Genomic DNA, 17,081 nt, shown 5'->3' on the forward strand with positions numbered 1-17,081 from the left:
GAGGAATAAACTGTGACAGCTGAAAGCAGAATTTTACCAATATGTATATCCATACCTTTGGTCCACTTATAACTGTTGTGATATGGAAGAGATTCCCCCCCCCCATTTAAAGATGGCCACGTAGTACCAGAAGCAAGGAAACTGCATTATAGATGCACTGAGTTAGGACTTCTGTCTCACCAATCCAGGTTGGAGGAATTGGCTTTGAATAATTTTCATTAATATCAGATGTGACTGGCCTATGTTGCAGGTAGGGTTGCCAGACTCAATAGAGGACAGGACTTCTGTGCCTTTAATAGCCCTGCTCTCTTTGGAGTCTGGAAACCTTAAAGAGAAACCAGCAGACCCTTTGCTTGGAAATTAAACAAAGGGTCTGCTAGTTTCTCTTTAAGGTTTCCAGACTCAAAAGAGAGCAGGGCAATTAAAGGCACAGAAGTCCTGTCCTCTATTGAGTCTGGCAACCCTAGTTGCAGGTGGTGTGCTTAGGTCAGACTTCCTCCCTCCGGATGTTTTGAGACTACAATTCCCATCATCCCTGACCACTGGTCCTGCTAGCTAGGGATCATGGGAGTTGTAGGCCAAAAACATCTGGAGGGCCGAGTTTGAGGAAGCCTGGCTTAGGTCATAGGCGTTCCTCTGAAAGCCAAGTATTATTTAGTTAGTTGAGGTGTGGCTGAGGCAGGAATTAAGTGAAATAGAGGTAACAAGAGATGCTAACAAAGTGCAGTTGAAAATGTTTTGACCTATAAAGCTTTAAACGGCTCAGGACCGCAATAGCTCAAGGACTGCCTATTTCCATATGAACCTACCCAGACCCTGAGATCATCTTCTGAGGCCCTACTTCATGCGCTGCCTGCACAAGGTCTGGAGGGTGGCAACATGAGAATGGGCCTTCTCTGCAGTGGCTCCCCATCTGTGGAATGCTCTCCCCACGGAAGTTCACCTGGCGCCTTCATAATACACCTTTAGGTGCCAGGCAAAAAGTTCCTCTTTAACTGAACTTTAACAATGGACATTCACATCCAATGTCCTTTTAAAATGTGCTGGGGGCTGGTTTTGTTTATATTTTGATTATGTGTTTTGTGTTTTTATATCATGATTTCATCCTCTGAACTGCCTGAGACCTGTGGGTATAGGGTGGTATACAAATTTAATATACAACAACAACAACTTGATGATCCAGATAGTAATATACTCATGAGTTTTTAAGGAACTCAAAAGCTGCTGCACTTCCAACAAAAATATGCAATACAGTCCTATGAAGGCCAACCCAATACATTTTGCTTCCTGAGACAGAGCAGTAAATGGGGCTCCTGCTCTAAATTATTCAAGTCCAGTCAAATTTTTGTTTGGTACTTAAGGCAAAAAAAAACCACAAGTGACTCTAAAGTAGAAATAAAATAGCAATATATTTACTAGCTTTTCATGACACCCAAGTCAGGTGCCTACTTTAAAGGTAGGGCTAATTCTAAACATCCCTAACATTTGTCTTCCTATAGGAGGTTTAGAGGATTGCCAGCATAACACCATTTTTTAAAAAGGGGATCTAACAAATTCAAAACCTATTCACCTAGCTTCTTATCTAGGTAACTGATGGAAAACGTTTTTAAAGATAAGAGTTATTAAGTAAATAGAAGAACAAACTATACTTAGAATATTTAGAATATTTTAAGACTGAACAGCATGTAAAAATTATCCATTAGTTAAAGGGTTGGTTTTTTTAAAAAAAAATAATAATTATCCAGGAACATTAAAGTCTTTCATCTAGGGCTGCTGAGTCAAGTTAGCTGGCAAGAAATTACGGTAAGAGTGCGGGTCCTCTTATGAATCAATAACTGGGTTAAGAGAAGTCAGGAAGAGAGGAATAAATGGAAGTTTAAAAGCAGTGGGATCCATCAAGGATCTGTATTGGGAGTCATGCAAGTGCCTGCTTGTGGAAGTGGAAAGGCATTCCACTTGCACCTGCCACATGCTGTTCTGTAAGGTCCCGACAACTGGTTCCAATTTTTCAGGAGGATCTGCCACATGGAGAGAGCTTGGAACACCCCATTTTGTGCATTGCTTGTTGGGTACAAGCCAATATTTTGAGTGGCATAGAACATTTCTTATATATTTGATGTGTTTTGAGAAGAGCCTGGAAAACAAACGTATCTCCTTTCTAATGTTACATTTCCATATACCACCCATAAAAAGGGGTACAGCGACCTAAAGTAAAACAGATTTCATGTTTGCATTGTTGTTACTTGGGTGGGTTTCAGACTCAGTTGGCTAATGCTTTATACATCTTTAAATGCAGTAGTCATTTGAGGAGATCATGCTCTCCTATAACATTTTAACACCCTGGTCCCTGTGCTTCACTAGATAATGAAAATGTCTCATCGTGGTAGTTCAGGGCCTCAAGACTTATAAAAACTGTCAAATTAACACGTTTTAGATTGCAGGAGTATACCTTCAAGCAAATGCGTCCTTTTATCAACCCATATGGAACAGGACCGTAACACCTGGAATCTGTAGAATTCCTGAGATTATCACCTTCTAACCAAACATGTCCTTTAGGTACCTGAGAAAGATCAAAATTAAATAACAAATATATAGTGGAAAGAATATACAAAATTTCCCCACCAATACAGTCTAATTTTATCCTTCACCACACACTTGCAATGAATTAATAATGTTACACTTCTTTAAAACAGACATAGATATGAGAGAGAGAACCGCCCCCCTCCCCGAAGTATCTGTTCTTTCACGTGGTCCAAAAACACTAGTTTGTAACACAAAAAAAACCTTCCAAATGAAGATGTAGGAGGTTAGGCCAATGTGACAGGGTCATTAATTTAATAGACTTCAAAAGAGGTCATTAGGATGTTGACTGAAATTCTGCCCTGCTGTCGCAGTAACAGCATGAACAGGGCAGCCACACACTCATCAACATCCTGGGGCCAGCACTAAGGCTAGACCTGTTAGTAAGCTTGTGATGAACTAAATGGTAATTGATTGTGACATCAATTACGAATAATCTCATCATTTTATCAGGGAGGGCTTGTCAAAGTTCTAATTAAGATCACAGTTCAGCCTATGTGCAGGCAGGATCCACAACACATAATATTGCAATAATGACCATCACAAACTGGCAAGTCTCTCCTTATAATTTGAAAATTAATGATGGTGACCTTATCATATGACAGAGACCTTTTACTGTCTATATGGACTGTGCATGAGCTATTATATTGCATGCTATAGGTCCAGCTTTAAACTGGCTCTGTGAGAACTGAGAAGCAGTGGCACAACTCCATTAGTAACTAGAAAACATTTCAGAATTGTACACATTTATCCAGAACATACAGGACAAAACTCAAAATACACCATGCAAGGATTTTCACATTCATATACTAAAACAGCTAAATATTTTACAGTTTGAGAAGCACACTTACTAGCAGGTAAGCCCTGCTGAAGACAGTTACTGTACTTCTGAGTAAAGAGTGATAGGATTGCACTGTAAATCTATTTAACTGTCACAGCCAACATGTTCCTCACACTTAGATCCAGCCTTTGGGTTGCTTAAATCTTTTTGAAAAGAAAATAAGCTTAATGTTTAATCCATGACTAGCTAACTCTATTCTATCACATTTTTACAGCCAAGCAGTAAGAATGGCCTTATTAACTTCAACACTAACATACATGTAATTGACAAAGGGCTTGTTCGGACAATATTTGGCCCTGAATTCTATTCAAGCTGGGAGCAGAAGCAAGTTTCAGTCTCATTCTCTCACCACAGGGAGAAGATAATGTGCGAACCAGGAAATCTTCTGAATAGGTTCTGTCTCCTAGACACTGGGTAAGACTCTTGAGGTCAAGCAGGCCCAAAGTCAATGCACTTAAAAACAATTGGTTTTGTGTCACAATTAGGTATATATTCAACTACGTTTTACACAGAGTAGACCCACAGAAATAAATGGAACTAACTTCATAATGTTCATTAATTCCAATGGGTCTAATGCAGGACTGCAATTCCCATCATCCCTGACCACTGGTCCTGTTAGCTAGGGATGATGGGAGTTGTAGTCCCAAAACATCTGGAGGGCAGAGTTTGCCTATGCCTAGTCTAATGAGTAAACCTTAGTTGAACACCATCCTTAATAATGAAGGTACAGACAACCACTGTCATGGATGCTTTGTTGTTGTTTAGTCGTTTAGTCGTGTCCGACTCTTCGTGACCCCGTGGACCAGAGCACGCCAGGCACTCCTGTCTTCCACTGCCTCCCGCAGTTTGGTCAGATTCATGTCCGTAGCTTCGAGAACACTGTCCAAACATCTCGTCCTCTGTTGTCCCCTTCTCCTTGTGCCCTCCATCTTTCCCAACATCAGGGTCTTTTCCAGGGAGTCTTCTCTCCTCATGAGGTGGCCTCATGAGGAAGTATTGGAGCCTCAGCTTCAGGATCTGTCCTTCCAGTGAGCACTCAGGGCTGATTTCCTTCAAAATGGATAGGTTTGATCTTCTTGCAGTCCATGGGACTCTCAAGAGTCTCCTCCAGCACCATAATTCAAAAGCATCAATTCTTCGGAAATCAGCCTTCTTTATGGTCCAGCTCTCATTATAGATGCTTTAGATTCCTGCAATTGCAGACTAGATGAGCCTCAGGGTCGCTTCCAACTCTACAATTCTGTGATTCTATGTCTTGGCCCAGAACAGGAATGGGGAATGTGATGGGTGAATTTCTAAACAGGGTGCATTAAAGTGGTGGCAAAGGCAAAAGTGGGCATGGTGTGACACCTGACTTTGCACAGCATGCTATCTTCCAACCACACAGAAGTCTGAAGTTTCTGCACACTCCTCCCTCACCTCCATCTCTTCAGTCAGACAAGAGGCATTATCACATTCAAAGACCCATTCCAGCTAGGCAAAAGCATTTGAGGAGACCACAGAGCTGGGCTGAAAAGGGGTGTGGTCTGTGGAGGGTGTGGCCAGACAGAAGCCTAGAGGGCTGCATTTGGACCCATGTCTGAAGTTTGCAACAGAAGCCCAACAAACCTTTCTTTGCTTTCTCTGGCAAGGCTGGATTATTAAGACGCAATACAATTGCCCAAATGCAGCCCCTACTTTTTATATGCGAAGGTCAGGGCAGAGATGGGAGAGTTGGGTGGGGAAAGTATGGCAGCTTGCATAATGCATAGCCAAGTCATCTAGGAGCTGCTATTAAAGAAAGCTCCATTTGTAAGTGCAAGATCACAATCTCTAGATTACGACCACATAAGAGACACTTTGACCTCTCTAGGGAGAGATGAGAACTATGTGATGGGCACACTTGATAATTTATTAGTAGCCCAGGCAGTAAAACCACTGGCTATTCTGTGCACCTCTTCTGACAGTAACCTAAGAGCAGGGGAGGCTATTCTATGGGCCTTCCAAGTGTCCTTGGACTCTCAACTCATATCAGCCCCAGCCAGCATGACCAACAACCAAGGATGAAGTTATAGTTGTGGCTTAACAACTTCTGGAGGCCACAGGTTGCCCACTCCTGGAGTACCCTCTCCTGTTCTGCTCCAGTAATGTCAGAATATCTGTACCATGTGGTGAAAGCCCATGCTGGGGCTACTTCCAACTGCCACATCACCCTTCCTGGAAACTGAAGCAAAGCTGGCAAGCGGGTGAGTCCACACATGGAGCAACACATTGCGGAAACTTTCATATCCTAAAGATGACAGACAAGGATTTACAGCTTAGCTGCCAGGCCTTCCTGACCATTTTAGTCACCAAAAAGAACTTGCTGCCCTTCCTAGGAAATTTTAGTGGATACCAATATGTTTTGTGGCTACCAATATGTTTACCTTACTGTTTTCTTTTGTTTTAATTTGATACTTTAAATGTTTTGTATTTTATTGTATGCTCCTTGGAACAACATTAGGGGGGGGGGGAAACCTGGCATACATTCTAAATTACTGAATACACCCAAAATTACAAAGGTCCACAAAAAGAACTACTGTATTGCTGATGTATGTCTTATCATTTTAATTTTAAGTATGAAAATCAACTATTTGCTTTCTAATGATTGTTTCTTTCAAAAAGTGTTCACCGCTCTTTCCTCTTCAAAGGGTGGCCCAACACATTTTAACACCGTGAAGGATATCAGAGCTCTGAGTTTAAAAAGAAACTTATTTTGTTTCTCTGTTATCTTACATTTCAGTGGCTTCCTTCAATGACAAAAGCTAGACATGCTGTTGGACAAAAGAATGAAAGCCAAAAAGTTCTCATCTATTCCTAAGGAGGTCGAAGTGGTACAAGGAACAAATGTAATTGCTTCATTGCCTGTGGGTATTCATCTGACAAAAGAAGCTTTTGTGAATAAACCACAGGTGTTACCTTTCTTGATTAAAGTGAAACATGATAAAAGAGTCTGCCATATCAAATAACAAATTTACTGGGTACTAATGAAATTTATATATTTGATTAGTTAAATTGCACATAATTAAGATATATACAAACTAAAGTAATAATTTTAAAAAAACAAAAGTAATAGATTTTCCTGTATGTTTCAGGTCACATGGAGTACAGATTATTTTGTTTTACTCTTTAAATGGTCCCAGGACTTCTACATGACATTTGCTCTAGAGATGCATGTAAGTTTAGCAAACCACCACCATGTGGCTTTTATTACATCAGTTAGTCTTTACACTAGTCTGTAAAATAATCAAATTGTTAGCATTAAGAGGCATTATGTTGTGAAGTATGTAGTAAATGTATGTTTTCAATATGTAGTGTGTGTGTACAGTGAGCATTTAGGGTGCACTTACCTAGGAATAAGCCACATGACTTCAGGGGGACCTAGATGCTAATGGCTCAGGCTTATCAAAGGTTCTGCTCACTTATCACAAAACCTATTCCCTGAATTGTCATCTTTAATCTTCTATGTAGTATGATTTTAAATAAATCATTTACTCATTTATTACTCTTGGTATATTATAATTATTTTGGAGAGTGTTTATCATGCAGTATGTGTATATTTAGAAAGAGCTGATTAAGGAAGTATATGAATGTGCTAGTGAACTCAGTTGGCACAACTAAGTTAACAGAATCCTAAAAGTGGAATATCTAGTTTTCTTCCATCCACTGCATTCAAAATTGCAGCTAAAATTGCAGCTTAAATGAAGGTGGGATAGTCCGTAGAATTGACTGTTGCATAGATGTTATTTGGACCCATACATGGAAGGTTTAAAGCAATATAGAAACTTTTCACTGCTGTCTAAAGGCAAACGTTAATTATTACTTAATAGTATATTGTATTGCTCTCCTCTCCCTTTTAAGACTGATATCCTTTAGGTCTATATATACACTGAAGCAGCTCCTTATTCTTTTATTGTTATCTCTGTGTTGGCAACCTCTTTTGTGGTCATTGTATTTTATTTACAGATTAGGCCTTTGGGACACTAACCATGAATCTACTAACATTATCCCTTCCATGCTGAATAATTCAACCATTAATCTTCTCTTTACCAGCTCTCCAAAATCCTTCATAACTTGTAAAACCAAGTTCATGTTTGTATTTTTAAAAATCTTTTCCTATTCCATTTTCCCCACCTGGCCTTGTTTTTTTTAGCTCTGCATAGTTATGAAAAGGGACTAAGCACCCCCCTATAAGAGAAATAAGTATGCACAACAACATAATAAAATATATTAATAATGTTACAAAAAACTTGTAGATGATCTGGGAAAGAAAAATATTTGGAGTCTTTGAACCTGGGTGAAGTACTTTACTATGTTCTATCCCTGCTTATTTAACTTATATGCAGAATTCATCATGCGAAAGGCTGGACTAGATGAATCCCAAGCAGGAATTAAGATTGCCGGAAGAAATATCAACAACCTCAGATATGCAGATGACACAACCTTGATGGCAGAAAGCGAGGAGGAATTAAAGAACCTTTTAATGAGGGTGAAAGAGGAGAGCGCAAAATATGGTCTGAAGCTCAACATCAAAAAAACCAAGATCATGGCCACTGGTCCCATCACCTCCTGGCAAATAGAAGGGGAAGAAATGGAGGCAGTGAGAGATTTTACCTTCTTGGGCTCCTTGATCACTGCAGATGGTGACAGCAGTCACGAAATTAAAAGACGCCTGCTTCTTGGGAGAAAAGCAATGACAAACCTAGACAGCATCTTAAAAAGCAGAGACATCACCTTGCCGACAAAGGTCCGTATAGTTAAAGCTATGGTTTTCCCAGTAGTGATGTATGGAAGTGAGAGTTGGACCATAAAGAAGGCTGATCGCCGAAGAATTGATGCTTTTGAATTATGGTGCTGGAGGAGACTCTTGAGAGTCCCATGGACTGCAAGAAGATCAAACCTATCCATTCTTAAGGAAATCAGCCCTGAGTGCTCCCTGGAAGGACAGATCGTGAAGCTGAGGCTCCAATACTTTGGCCACCTCATGAGAAGAGAAGAATCCTTGGAAAAGACCCTGATGTTGGGAAAGATGGAGGGCACTAGGAGAAGGGGACGTCAGAGGACAAGATGGTTGGACAGTGTTCTCGAAGCTACCAACATGAGTTTGACCAAACTGCGGGAGGCAGTGGAAGACAGGAGTGCCTGGCGTGCTATGGTCCATGGGGTCACGAAGAGTCGGACACGACTAAACGACTAAACAACAACAAATCTAAATGAAAGAGAAAAGGAATTGCCACCATATTGAAGCAACCAATCAATTCCCCCTGAATGGATAAGAAAGCCAAACCATTCAAATTTGGCATAGGCATGCTTGGAAATAAGTCTATTCTTTTAGGGTGTATATGTTGCCAGCTGTAATCAGAAAGCATTTTCCAAGAAGAAATCAAATAACACAAGCCAATTTGGATGGACAAATTGGTCGGGGGGGAGGGGAGAGCAATTTTGTGAGGACAGATTATAAAAACAAGAACTTAAAATATTGCAGCAAAACTCAGTGCAATGTAACTTATTTGATACATGGAGATACCACCACCCTACTGAAAAGGATTGTAAATGTAAAGGTACCCCTGACCATTAGGTCCAGTCGCGGATGACTCTGGGGTTGTGGCACTCATCTCGCTCTATAAGCCGAGGGAGCTGGTGTTTGTCCTCAGACAGCTTCCAGGTCATGTGGCCAGCATGACTAAGCTGCTTCTGGCGAACCAGAGCAGCGCACAGAAACGCCGTTTACCAAGAAGGATACTGACAAGCTGGAACGTGTCCAGAGGAGGGCAACCAAAATGGTCAAAGGCCTGGAAACAATACCTTATGAGGAACGGCTTAGGGAGCTGGGTATGTTTAGCCTGGAGAAGATAAGGTTAAGGGGTGATATGATAGCCATGTTCAAATATATAAAAGGGTGTCATATAGAAGAGGGTGAAAGGTTGTTTTCTGCTGCTCCAGAGAAGCGGACACGGAGCAATGGATTCAAGCTACAAGAAAGAAGATTCCACCTAAACATTAGGAAGAACTTCCTGACAGTAAGAGCTGTTTGACAGTGGAATTTGCTGCCATTGAGTGTGGTGGAGTCTCCTTCTTTGGAGGTCTTTAAGCGGAGGCTTGACAGCCATCTGTCAGGAATGCTTTGGTGGTGTTTCCTGCTTGGCATGGGGTTGGACTGGATGGCCCTTGTGGTCTCTTCCAACTCTATGATTCTAAGATTCCTGCCTGAGCGGTACCTATTTATCCACTTGCACTTTGACGTGCTTTCAAACTGCTAGGTGGGCAGGAGCTGGGACCGAACAATGGGAGCTCACCCCATCGCAGGGATTCGAACCGCCAGCCTTCTGATCAGCAAGCTCTAGGCTCTGTGGTTTAGACCACAGCGCCACCCGCGTCCCTTATGAAAAGGATTGTACTTTTATAGAATTATAACTAACTCAATCATGCATTGAATGAGTTGTTTGCGGGCTTCCTATAGGTATAGATATAGTCTGATCCAGCAGGGCTCTTCTTATTTTATTATTTTATTATGTATTGGGAAAATGTATGACTTGAAAGAAATTTGATTTTAAAGTAACAATAATGTAACAATAATTGCCTGGTAAAAAGTTATAGGTAGGCTGAAGGGGAGACCTGTAGAACTGGTGCTCCCTTATCTCAATATCTACAAGGTAAACATACAATTAACAAATGGCTTATGGAAAAATAATGCTTATTCTTTTGATTTTGCAGTAATCTTTCCTGACAAGAACCCCTGTTACCTCCACGCCCCAAACAGCAGCCCTGTTTCTCACGTCAGAATCTTCACAGACCTCTTAAGCATATTGCTTCCAGAGAAACTCCTATTGAATATGGAGATATTTACTGTACATGTTGAATATTACAAGCCTAGGAGCCTACATTGGTGAATGTAACAAAGAGCTGAATAAAACCTGTTCTCAGATTTGCAGATATTAAGACACTCAATCTTCAGCCTGTGTTAGCTTTAGAGATAGCCACAGGATGAACAGGGCAGGTCATCTCCTCAGTGAACTTCACTTTAGCACAAAGTAAACATTTTTCTCCACATCAGCTGTTGTCAGGGCATTAGCAGTGTGTGGTAATTGATTATCAGTAGAGTGTTGCTGAGAAATGGAGTTGTATCTCAGCTTTTTATCACTACGACTTGCAAAAAGCAGGTTCCTTATTTACAGGTCCTATCTGTATTAAGTGACATTACTAGACCCTTCTTCTGTTGAAGTGACAAAAGGGCTGTGCATATCAGTGCCTTGCGATATATAACCTAGTTTATTACAATTTTCCAGCTTGCCTTTTCAGTTTGTAAATAGCAACAGCACCGACTGAACATATGGTAAACAGACTGTAACACAGGCACATTTTTAAATCACAGGCAAATGCAACAATACAATATTCATTATTTGATATATATATATATATATATAGTTCTAAATTTGAACTGCAATAAATGCACTTAATACAATTATGGGGGGAAACCCAAGTTTTGTTGCCAACACATTTTCTAAAGCAACCCTAATTCTGATGTTAATTGAAGTGAATAACCGAAACACATTTTGTTTTAGTATGCTGTTACAAATCATTAAACTGGGTCATTGAGGGCTTTATAAGTATACAGTTTATATAGTTTGTATCAAGCACTTCTCTAACTCTGTGTTACACAGCATACATTGTCATACAACACACAACAAAGAATACAGCAAATTGGCCACAAAACACAGGTTGAGGGAGGGCATGACTTTAAAAAAAACAAACTTTAAAAGCCCTTCTTGCACAGACCCCCTGCATTTATCTTTAAAATTTGGCAGGCTTATGCCAAAATATGAAAGTTATATGTGGTTGTTGATGTTCTTATTCTAGTAAATGGAAAAGACATTGGAGACTTCAGAAAATGTGTGAGGCCTTGCCTTAGTTCCAAGGTGAAATGTGATGTCGCAGCTGTTCTAGGTCCCTCTCCTTTCCTAGTATTTTCAAACTTCAAGGTGTTCCATTCCATTTAAATAATAATAATAATAATAATAAATTTTTATTTATACCCCGCCCTGCCCAGTCAAAAACCGGGCTCAGGGCGGCTGACACCAACATGCAAGAAACATTCTTGCACCAAATGCAAGAAACATTTAAAGCCATGCTTTATTTCGAATCCCCCAGTCCTATCTTAACACAAAGCTGCCCATGCAGCTGTATAATGTTGACATGGCGACATATTTCCTAAGCCAAAACCAGATAAAGTTTATATTCATTGCATTTCCAGAAATGAGCTTCAGTTTCCATTTGTCTTTCCTCAATTGTTTCATCAGAATTCATGAACAAGCATGAACACATAATGCTTTAAAATGGAATTCACTGGAATCACTGTATTTTTGTCAGTAAATTAAATAGGAAAATAATTAATACAATATTGGTGTTAATCCTGTATACACTGTGAGTTTTATTGACTGAATGATACAGCAGCGTTAACCCTGCCACATTAACACTGCACGTCTTATCCTGTCTAATCCTGTAATGAATTTGAGACTAATAGTGATACTCCTCCATTTCTTAGGGCCTTGCATGTATATCTCCATAACAAAGTGGTGTCATGTCAAACACGACATTATTCTTTTTACTCCAGGGATCAAGCAAGATAAAGTAGATTATGAGAGCAGAACTTATTCAATCTGAATTTTTAAAATGGATTCCACAGAAAAAAACTCGCTATATAAATTCATGTAGTAAAAATTTTAATATAGCCAAAACTGAAAACCATTTAAATAGAAACCATGGTTACCATGTACTCAAAAATGGCACCCATTTGCCACGCTGAACAGGAATTTTATTTATATATGGAATGTAAAATATACCAAACAGGATTTTTGCTCTATTCATTCTGAAGTTACAATAAATTCAGGTGCTAAAAAGTTGACCTAACGTAAGTCAATCCCCAAAAGTTGTTGCCTACTTTACAACTATTGTTCCCTGCCTGAAGGGTCATGCTTAAGAATAGATCTTGGCCTCAACCCAGAAATATCCAGTCAGTCTTTGGTAAATGTGGATATGCTTAACTTTGACATGTATTGGTTCTTCAGCAGAGATCTTATAACTTGTCCCTTGGAACTTCAAGGAATGTGTGAATGTGTGTGGTGGGCTGGAGTGGGAAAAAGGGCCTGCGAAATTCCCTTTCAGCGAATGTTACTGTACAAATGCTGAAGGGGAAACAACCCACTGCAACTGAACGTTTACCACCTGAAATGCTGAATTAAATTTAAAGTCATGCAAACAAAAAGGTGCTTTACAAGTGTCCTCAAAAAGAATGATAAGCAATGCTACTTACGTAACTGTGGGTCTTAAGAAAATCTGAAGGGCTGCTTGTACAGACTTTATCTCCTTCCAAGCCAATTACTCTTTTACATATGTTGGATTTGGGGTCACTTGGGTTTTTCGCAATGATGATATCACCTCTGAGGAAAAAGGTTGTGAGGAAATGTCAGGATCCAAAAAAGATGTCGATGGTGTACACATTTTAAATTGGTGCTGGCCAAGTGTTTGGGACATAGTGCCAAATATCAAGTCTGAATTATTAGGGAATGCCATTCTAGTGCAGGCTCCATCCTGCTCCTACACTTTGAGGTGGTACTGCCTTCTATCTACTGATTCAGGGAGCAGTGCAGTGTTGGAGAATCATTGTCCCGCCTATTATGTCATACATAACCAATCCTGTAACCTCTCCTGTTTGTGACCAGCATCAAGTGCTACAAACTATGGCTCCTTGTGACAATGCAACACTCATAACACAGGCTGGCCTCCCCTTTTCTAAAGCATTCAGCAAACTGGCTAACAATATGCTTTCCCACTCTCTTGCACCACAACCTATTTTCAAATTGTTATCCAGCAGCAATTAAGTGTTAGATTGCAAATATATGGATTAATGCATAGGGCCTGGCCCGTTATATGACCGTTGAGCACTGTGTACACATCCACAGCTCTATAAGCTACTAATAAAGCAGCATTTGGATAACATAATAAATGGCATTTATGGCATTTCTGGAGAGAATTGCTCTGTGAATTTGCTTCCTGGAGATATACTCTAGTTGTCCATTACAATATGGGGCAAGATAAGCTAAAAATAAGCAATCCTAAAGTAGGGTGGCTATAAAGAAAACCTGTGAAGATAATCCACAATGAGTTCTCAGTCTCTGAATTAATACCAAAATATGACAAAACAGGAAAGTTTCTAGAAGGCATAAAATGCTACTCATATATTCTCCCAATTTAAAATAGGTAACTTAAGGGTTTATGAAAAATATTAACAAAATTAACAACAAAAGCAGCAGTATGATTATAAAGATAAGCATAATCAGTAAGCAAGTATCTGAACAAACAGAACTATGGAAAACTGGAGCAACATACTTCTGAATGTTATAAAAATGGCAGCTAAGATTCTCAGAAAATACAATATCAGAATTTTGAATTGTAGGCTCCATTGAAGGTCCTGAACACTAAAAACAAAAATAAAGAGGACAATTACTATTTGAGAAGTACGTTATCACATGTAGTATTTTAAATAAATAAATTACAGTATCTCTAGGCCAATCTGGTAAATATAAAACAGCTCAGCTTTCTCCAACCTGGTGCCCCTCAGATATTTGGATTACAGCTTCCTAGAAGTCCCAGCCTGGATGGCCATACAGATGTGAGTTGTATTCTCCAAATATCTGGAGTGCCCCAGGCTGATTTTCATGTGTAAACCTGTCTCTTTGATTTCTATAAGTTTGATGTCTCTCTCTATACATTCTGGTTCCACTGTGCCCTGAATTCTCACCTGAGATGTCAGTGAAGTTTAGTATTACCGTAGTTTTGGGAGCTCAAAGAGGCAAGCGTTACAAACCTACACATTCTTCTATGGCTCAGATTAAATAATGAGCCAGAGAATAATTCCTGAGTTACGTTTTCTTGCTTACTCAGCCCTAAACCTATGAAAATAGCCATGTGTTGATAGTTTCCAGGGACTGAAGTTAAATAGAGGAGCATCATTTATTTTAGTTACTTATTTTTAGCCAACTGTTCATTCAAAAAATCCTAGTGTGGGGTACTACAAGTAAACAGTGCATGAAATAACTAGGCAAAAGCAATTCTATAAAACCAGTCAACAAACCAATCTAAAAACCTGGGTAAATAAAAAAGGTGTTAATAGGTGGTGAAAACCCACCAGGGTCAGAATCATGAGCAACCTGCTCAGTTTAAAGAAATCTTTAAAAGTTCAAGTTATAAAGTGTAGATGAGTATACTTCAAATACTTCTTTATTAATACAGAAGGCTGGGTGTGAAAGCTAAGAAACTGAAAATTGACATGGTAATTTTATTATTTGATAGCCTTTGTTAACTCACCACAACAATTCCTCCAAGGTATTCAAAGGCACAATGTGCTATGCACCCATACTGAATAGTATATCCAAGAAGTCGAAAAGTCTTTCTAATGACATCTTGCAACATATCAGTTTTATGGTTGTGCAGCTGGTCCTAGTTTAAGGGATCGGAAATACACCACATATAAGTTCTCACCATAGTACAAGCATTCAACAGAATTTATAAAATATACTAACTTAAGATGCTACAGTTCAAAAACCAGGATTCAAATTAATTTTCAGGGAGATTCATTTGGTCAAAAGTTCAAGAAGAATTTTAATGTGGGTTATGTAGAGCTGGGAAAAAAATCACAGAAGCAACTTGGCCTCTTGCTTAAAAGCACAACTATTCTTTCAGCAAGACATTCCAAATGTAAACTACCACTTAGGCTTTCTTCTTAATCTCTCATTTCATTCATTACGTATTTCACATAATTAAAGAATTACAAAACATTGATACAAAACAAGTAACACAATGACAATAAGAGATTAAAATAACTAATTAACATGATTTAATTCAAGTTTTAGATAATAAAGATTTACTTTGCAGTTTACTGGTAGCTGGTACTGGTAGAGCGTGAACCGATTAATTTTGGCTATAACGTCATTCCAGAATTGTTTGTTTAGGCAAGTCCAGACGATGTTGTATGTAGTCTTTTGGAGCCCAGCATCTCCAACATAAATCAGAACTATCAGAGTAATTTCCGTATGGTAAATTTCAACCTGTATGGAGTAAAATGTGATTTGGTAAGTATTTTTGTAGACCCTTTAAATGTCTTTATTAAGCATATTTGTTACCATTCCTTCACAAAAAGTCCCATGGTGGGTTACATCACAATAAAACAGTAAATTACAATATAGGGATAGCAAACATTTAAATGTGCAATCAGTGAATAACATCATTTGAAGGAATGTTGTTAAATATTACCATTCTTGTTCTGAACTGAAAAATTAAAATCAGCATTACATTTCTTCTTGAAAGAGATTTGAGCTATTTGTGTTTGGCTAATAACCGATATATCTTACTAATCAGTTTCTGGATGTTGAGATTTGTTATACAAGAATCAAACGCCTTAAACCTTATAAGGATGGGTGAATTTAGCATGTTACAATATATCTTACTTGAAAATATTTTTAAAAAACTTACTGAGTGAAAACCTTTCATTCTTCATACAGAACTATATGGTCATTGATCATCCATCTGTAATTTGTTTTTATATTAGCTCCCACATATATCTTTAAGTTTCATTCATTACGAAAGATGGATATCAAATGTGCGTTCAATATGGTACCATCACTATATGGTATCCGCCAGTCCCAGTCTAGATACAGTGGTACCTTGGTTTACGAACTTAATCCGTTCCGGAAGTCCGTTCTTAAACCAAGGCGTGCTTTCCCATAGCAGCAGGGGACTCAGTTTACAAATGGAACACACTCAACAGGAAGCGAAACATGTTCTGCTTCCAAGGCACAGTTCACAAACCAAAACATCTGCTTCGGGGTTTGCAGCATTCTTAATCCAAGTTGTTCATAAACTAAGCTGTTCTTAAACCAAGGTACCACTGTATTCAAAACACAGAGGTGGTTCTGATGGGACAGAATCACAACGCTAGCTTCTGGCAGGTGTGCTGCCACTGCTGACCTGGAAGTAGAGGGTGAGGTGAAGGTAAGATCAGTGTAGTGCAAGTGCAATGACGGGAATATTAGTTTCACCCAGCTACTTCACCTACACCACCTCTCACACCTCGCTCTTTCCCTCTTGGTAAGAGGCAGTGACACACCTGCCAGGAAGCTAGCATTGCAGCTCCACCCCACAAGGCAAGCTGTTTCTGTTATTATTTTGGATAATAGGCAATATAATAGATACGTGCCATAAACATGAAGAGAAATACACATTACCCATTTCCATAGCTGCCAAGTCTCCCGTATTCCCCGTGAAACCCCCGTTTTTCCAGCTGCCCCCAGCCGAAAAAACGGATTTTTTTGTTTTTCCCCGGTTTATTCTGGCGTGGCGGCCATTTTGGAACTGGGCAGAGCATGCTCAGAAGTGACTTTTGATGCTGCTTTGCCCAGTTCCAAAATGGCGGCAGCGCGACTTCTGGTGCGGCGGCCATTTTGGAACAGGGCAGAGCAGCATCAAAAGTAGCTTCTGAGCATGCTCCGCCCAGTTCCAAAATGGCAGCAGCGCCACTTCCGGTCTGATACTTCTGGTCCAGTCTCTTATTTCTCAGGCCGGAACTTGGCAGCTATGCCCATTTCTT

The 17,081-nt window shown here is 39.5% G+C and overlaps 1 protein-coding gene across 5 annotated transcripts in view; it reads right to left on the reverse strand.

Annotated features, from left to right (window-relative positions):
- The window catches only part of IMMP1L (inner mitochondrial membrane peptidase subunit 1), a 34,962-nt gene that overhangs the window by 1,671 nt on the left and 16,210 nt on the right, over positions 1–17,081 (reverse strand). For all 5 annotated transcript variants that reach the window (XM_060275344.1, XM_035117944.2, XM_035117918.2 and 2 more), the window contains 5 exons: positions 15,364–15,543; positions 14,804–14,935; positions 13,826–13,914; positions 12,750–12,876; positions 2,450–2,560 (listed from right to left, as the gene is read on the reverse strand). In XM_060275344.1, coding sequence (XP_060131327.1) covers positions 2,450–2,560; positions 12,750–12,876; positions 13,826–13,914; positions 14,804–14,908 — 432 coding nt within the window. In that variant the 5' untranslated portion in view covers positions 14,909–14,935; positions 15,364–15,543. The remainder of the gene's footprint in view (positions 1–2,449; positions 2,561–12,749; positions 12,877–13,825; positions 13,915–14,803; positions 14,936–15,363; positions 15,544–17,081) is intronic.

The sequence above is a fragment of the Zootoca vivipara genome, chromosome 1 (genome assembly GCF_963506605.1).
Source record: "Zootoca vivipara chromosome 1, rZooViv1.1, whole genome shotgun sequence".
Classification (NCBI taxonomy): Eukaryota; Metazoa; Chordata; class Lepidosauria; order Squamata; family Lacertidae; genus Zootoca; species Zootoca vivipara.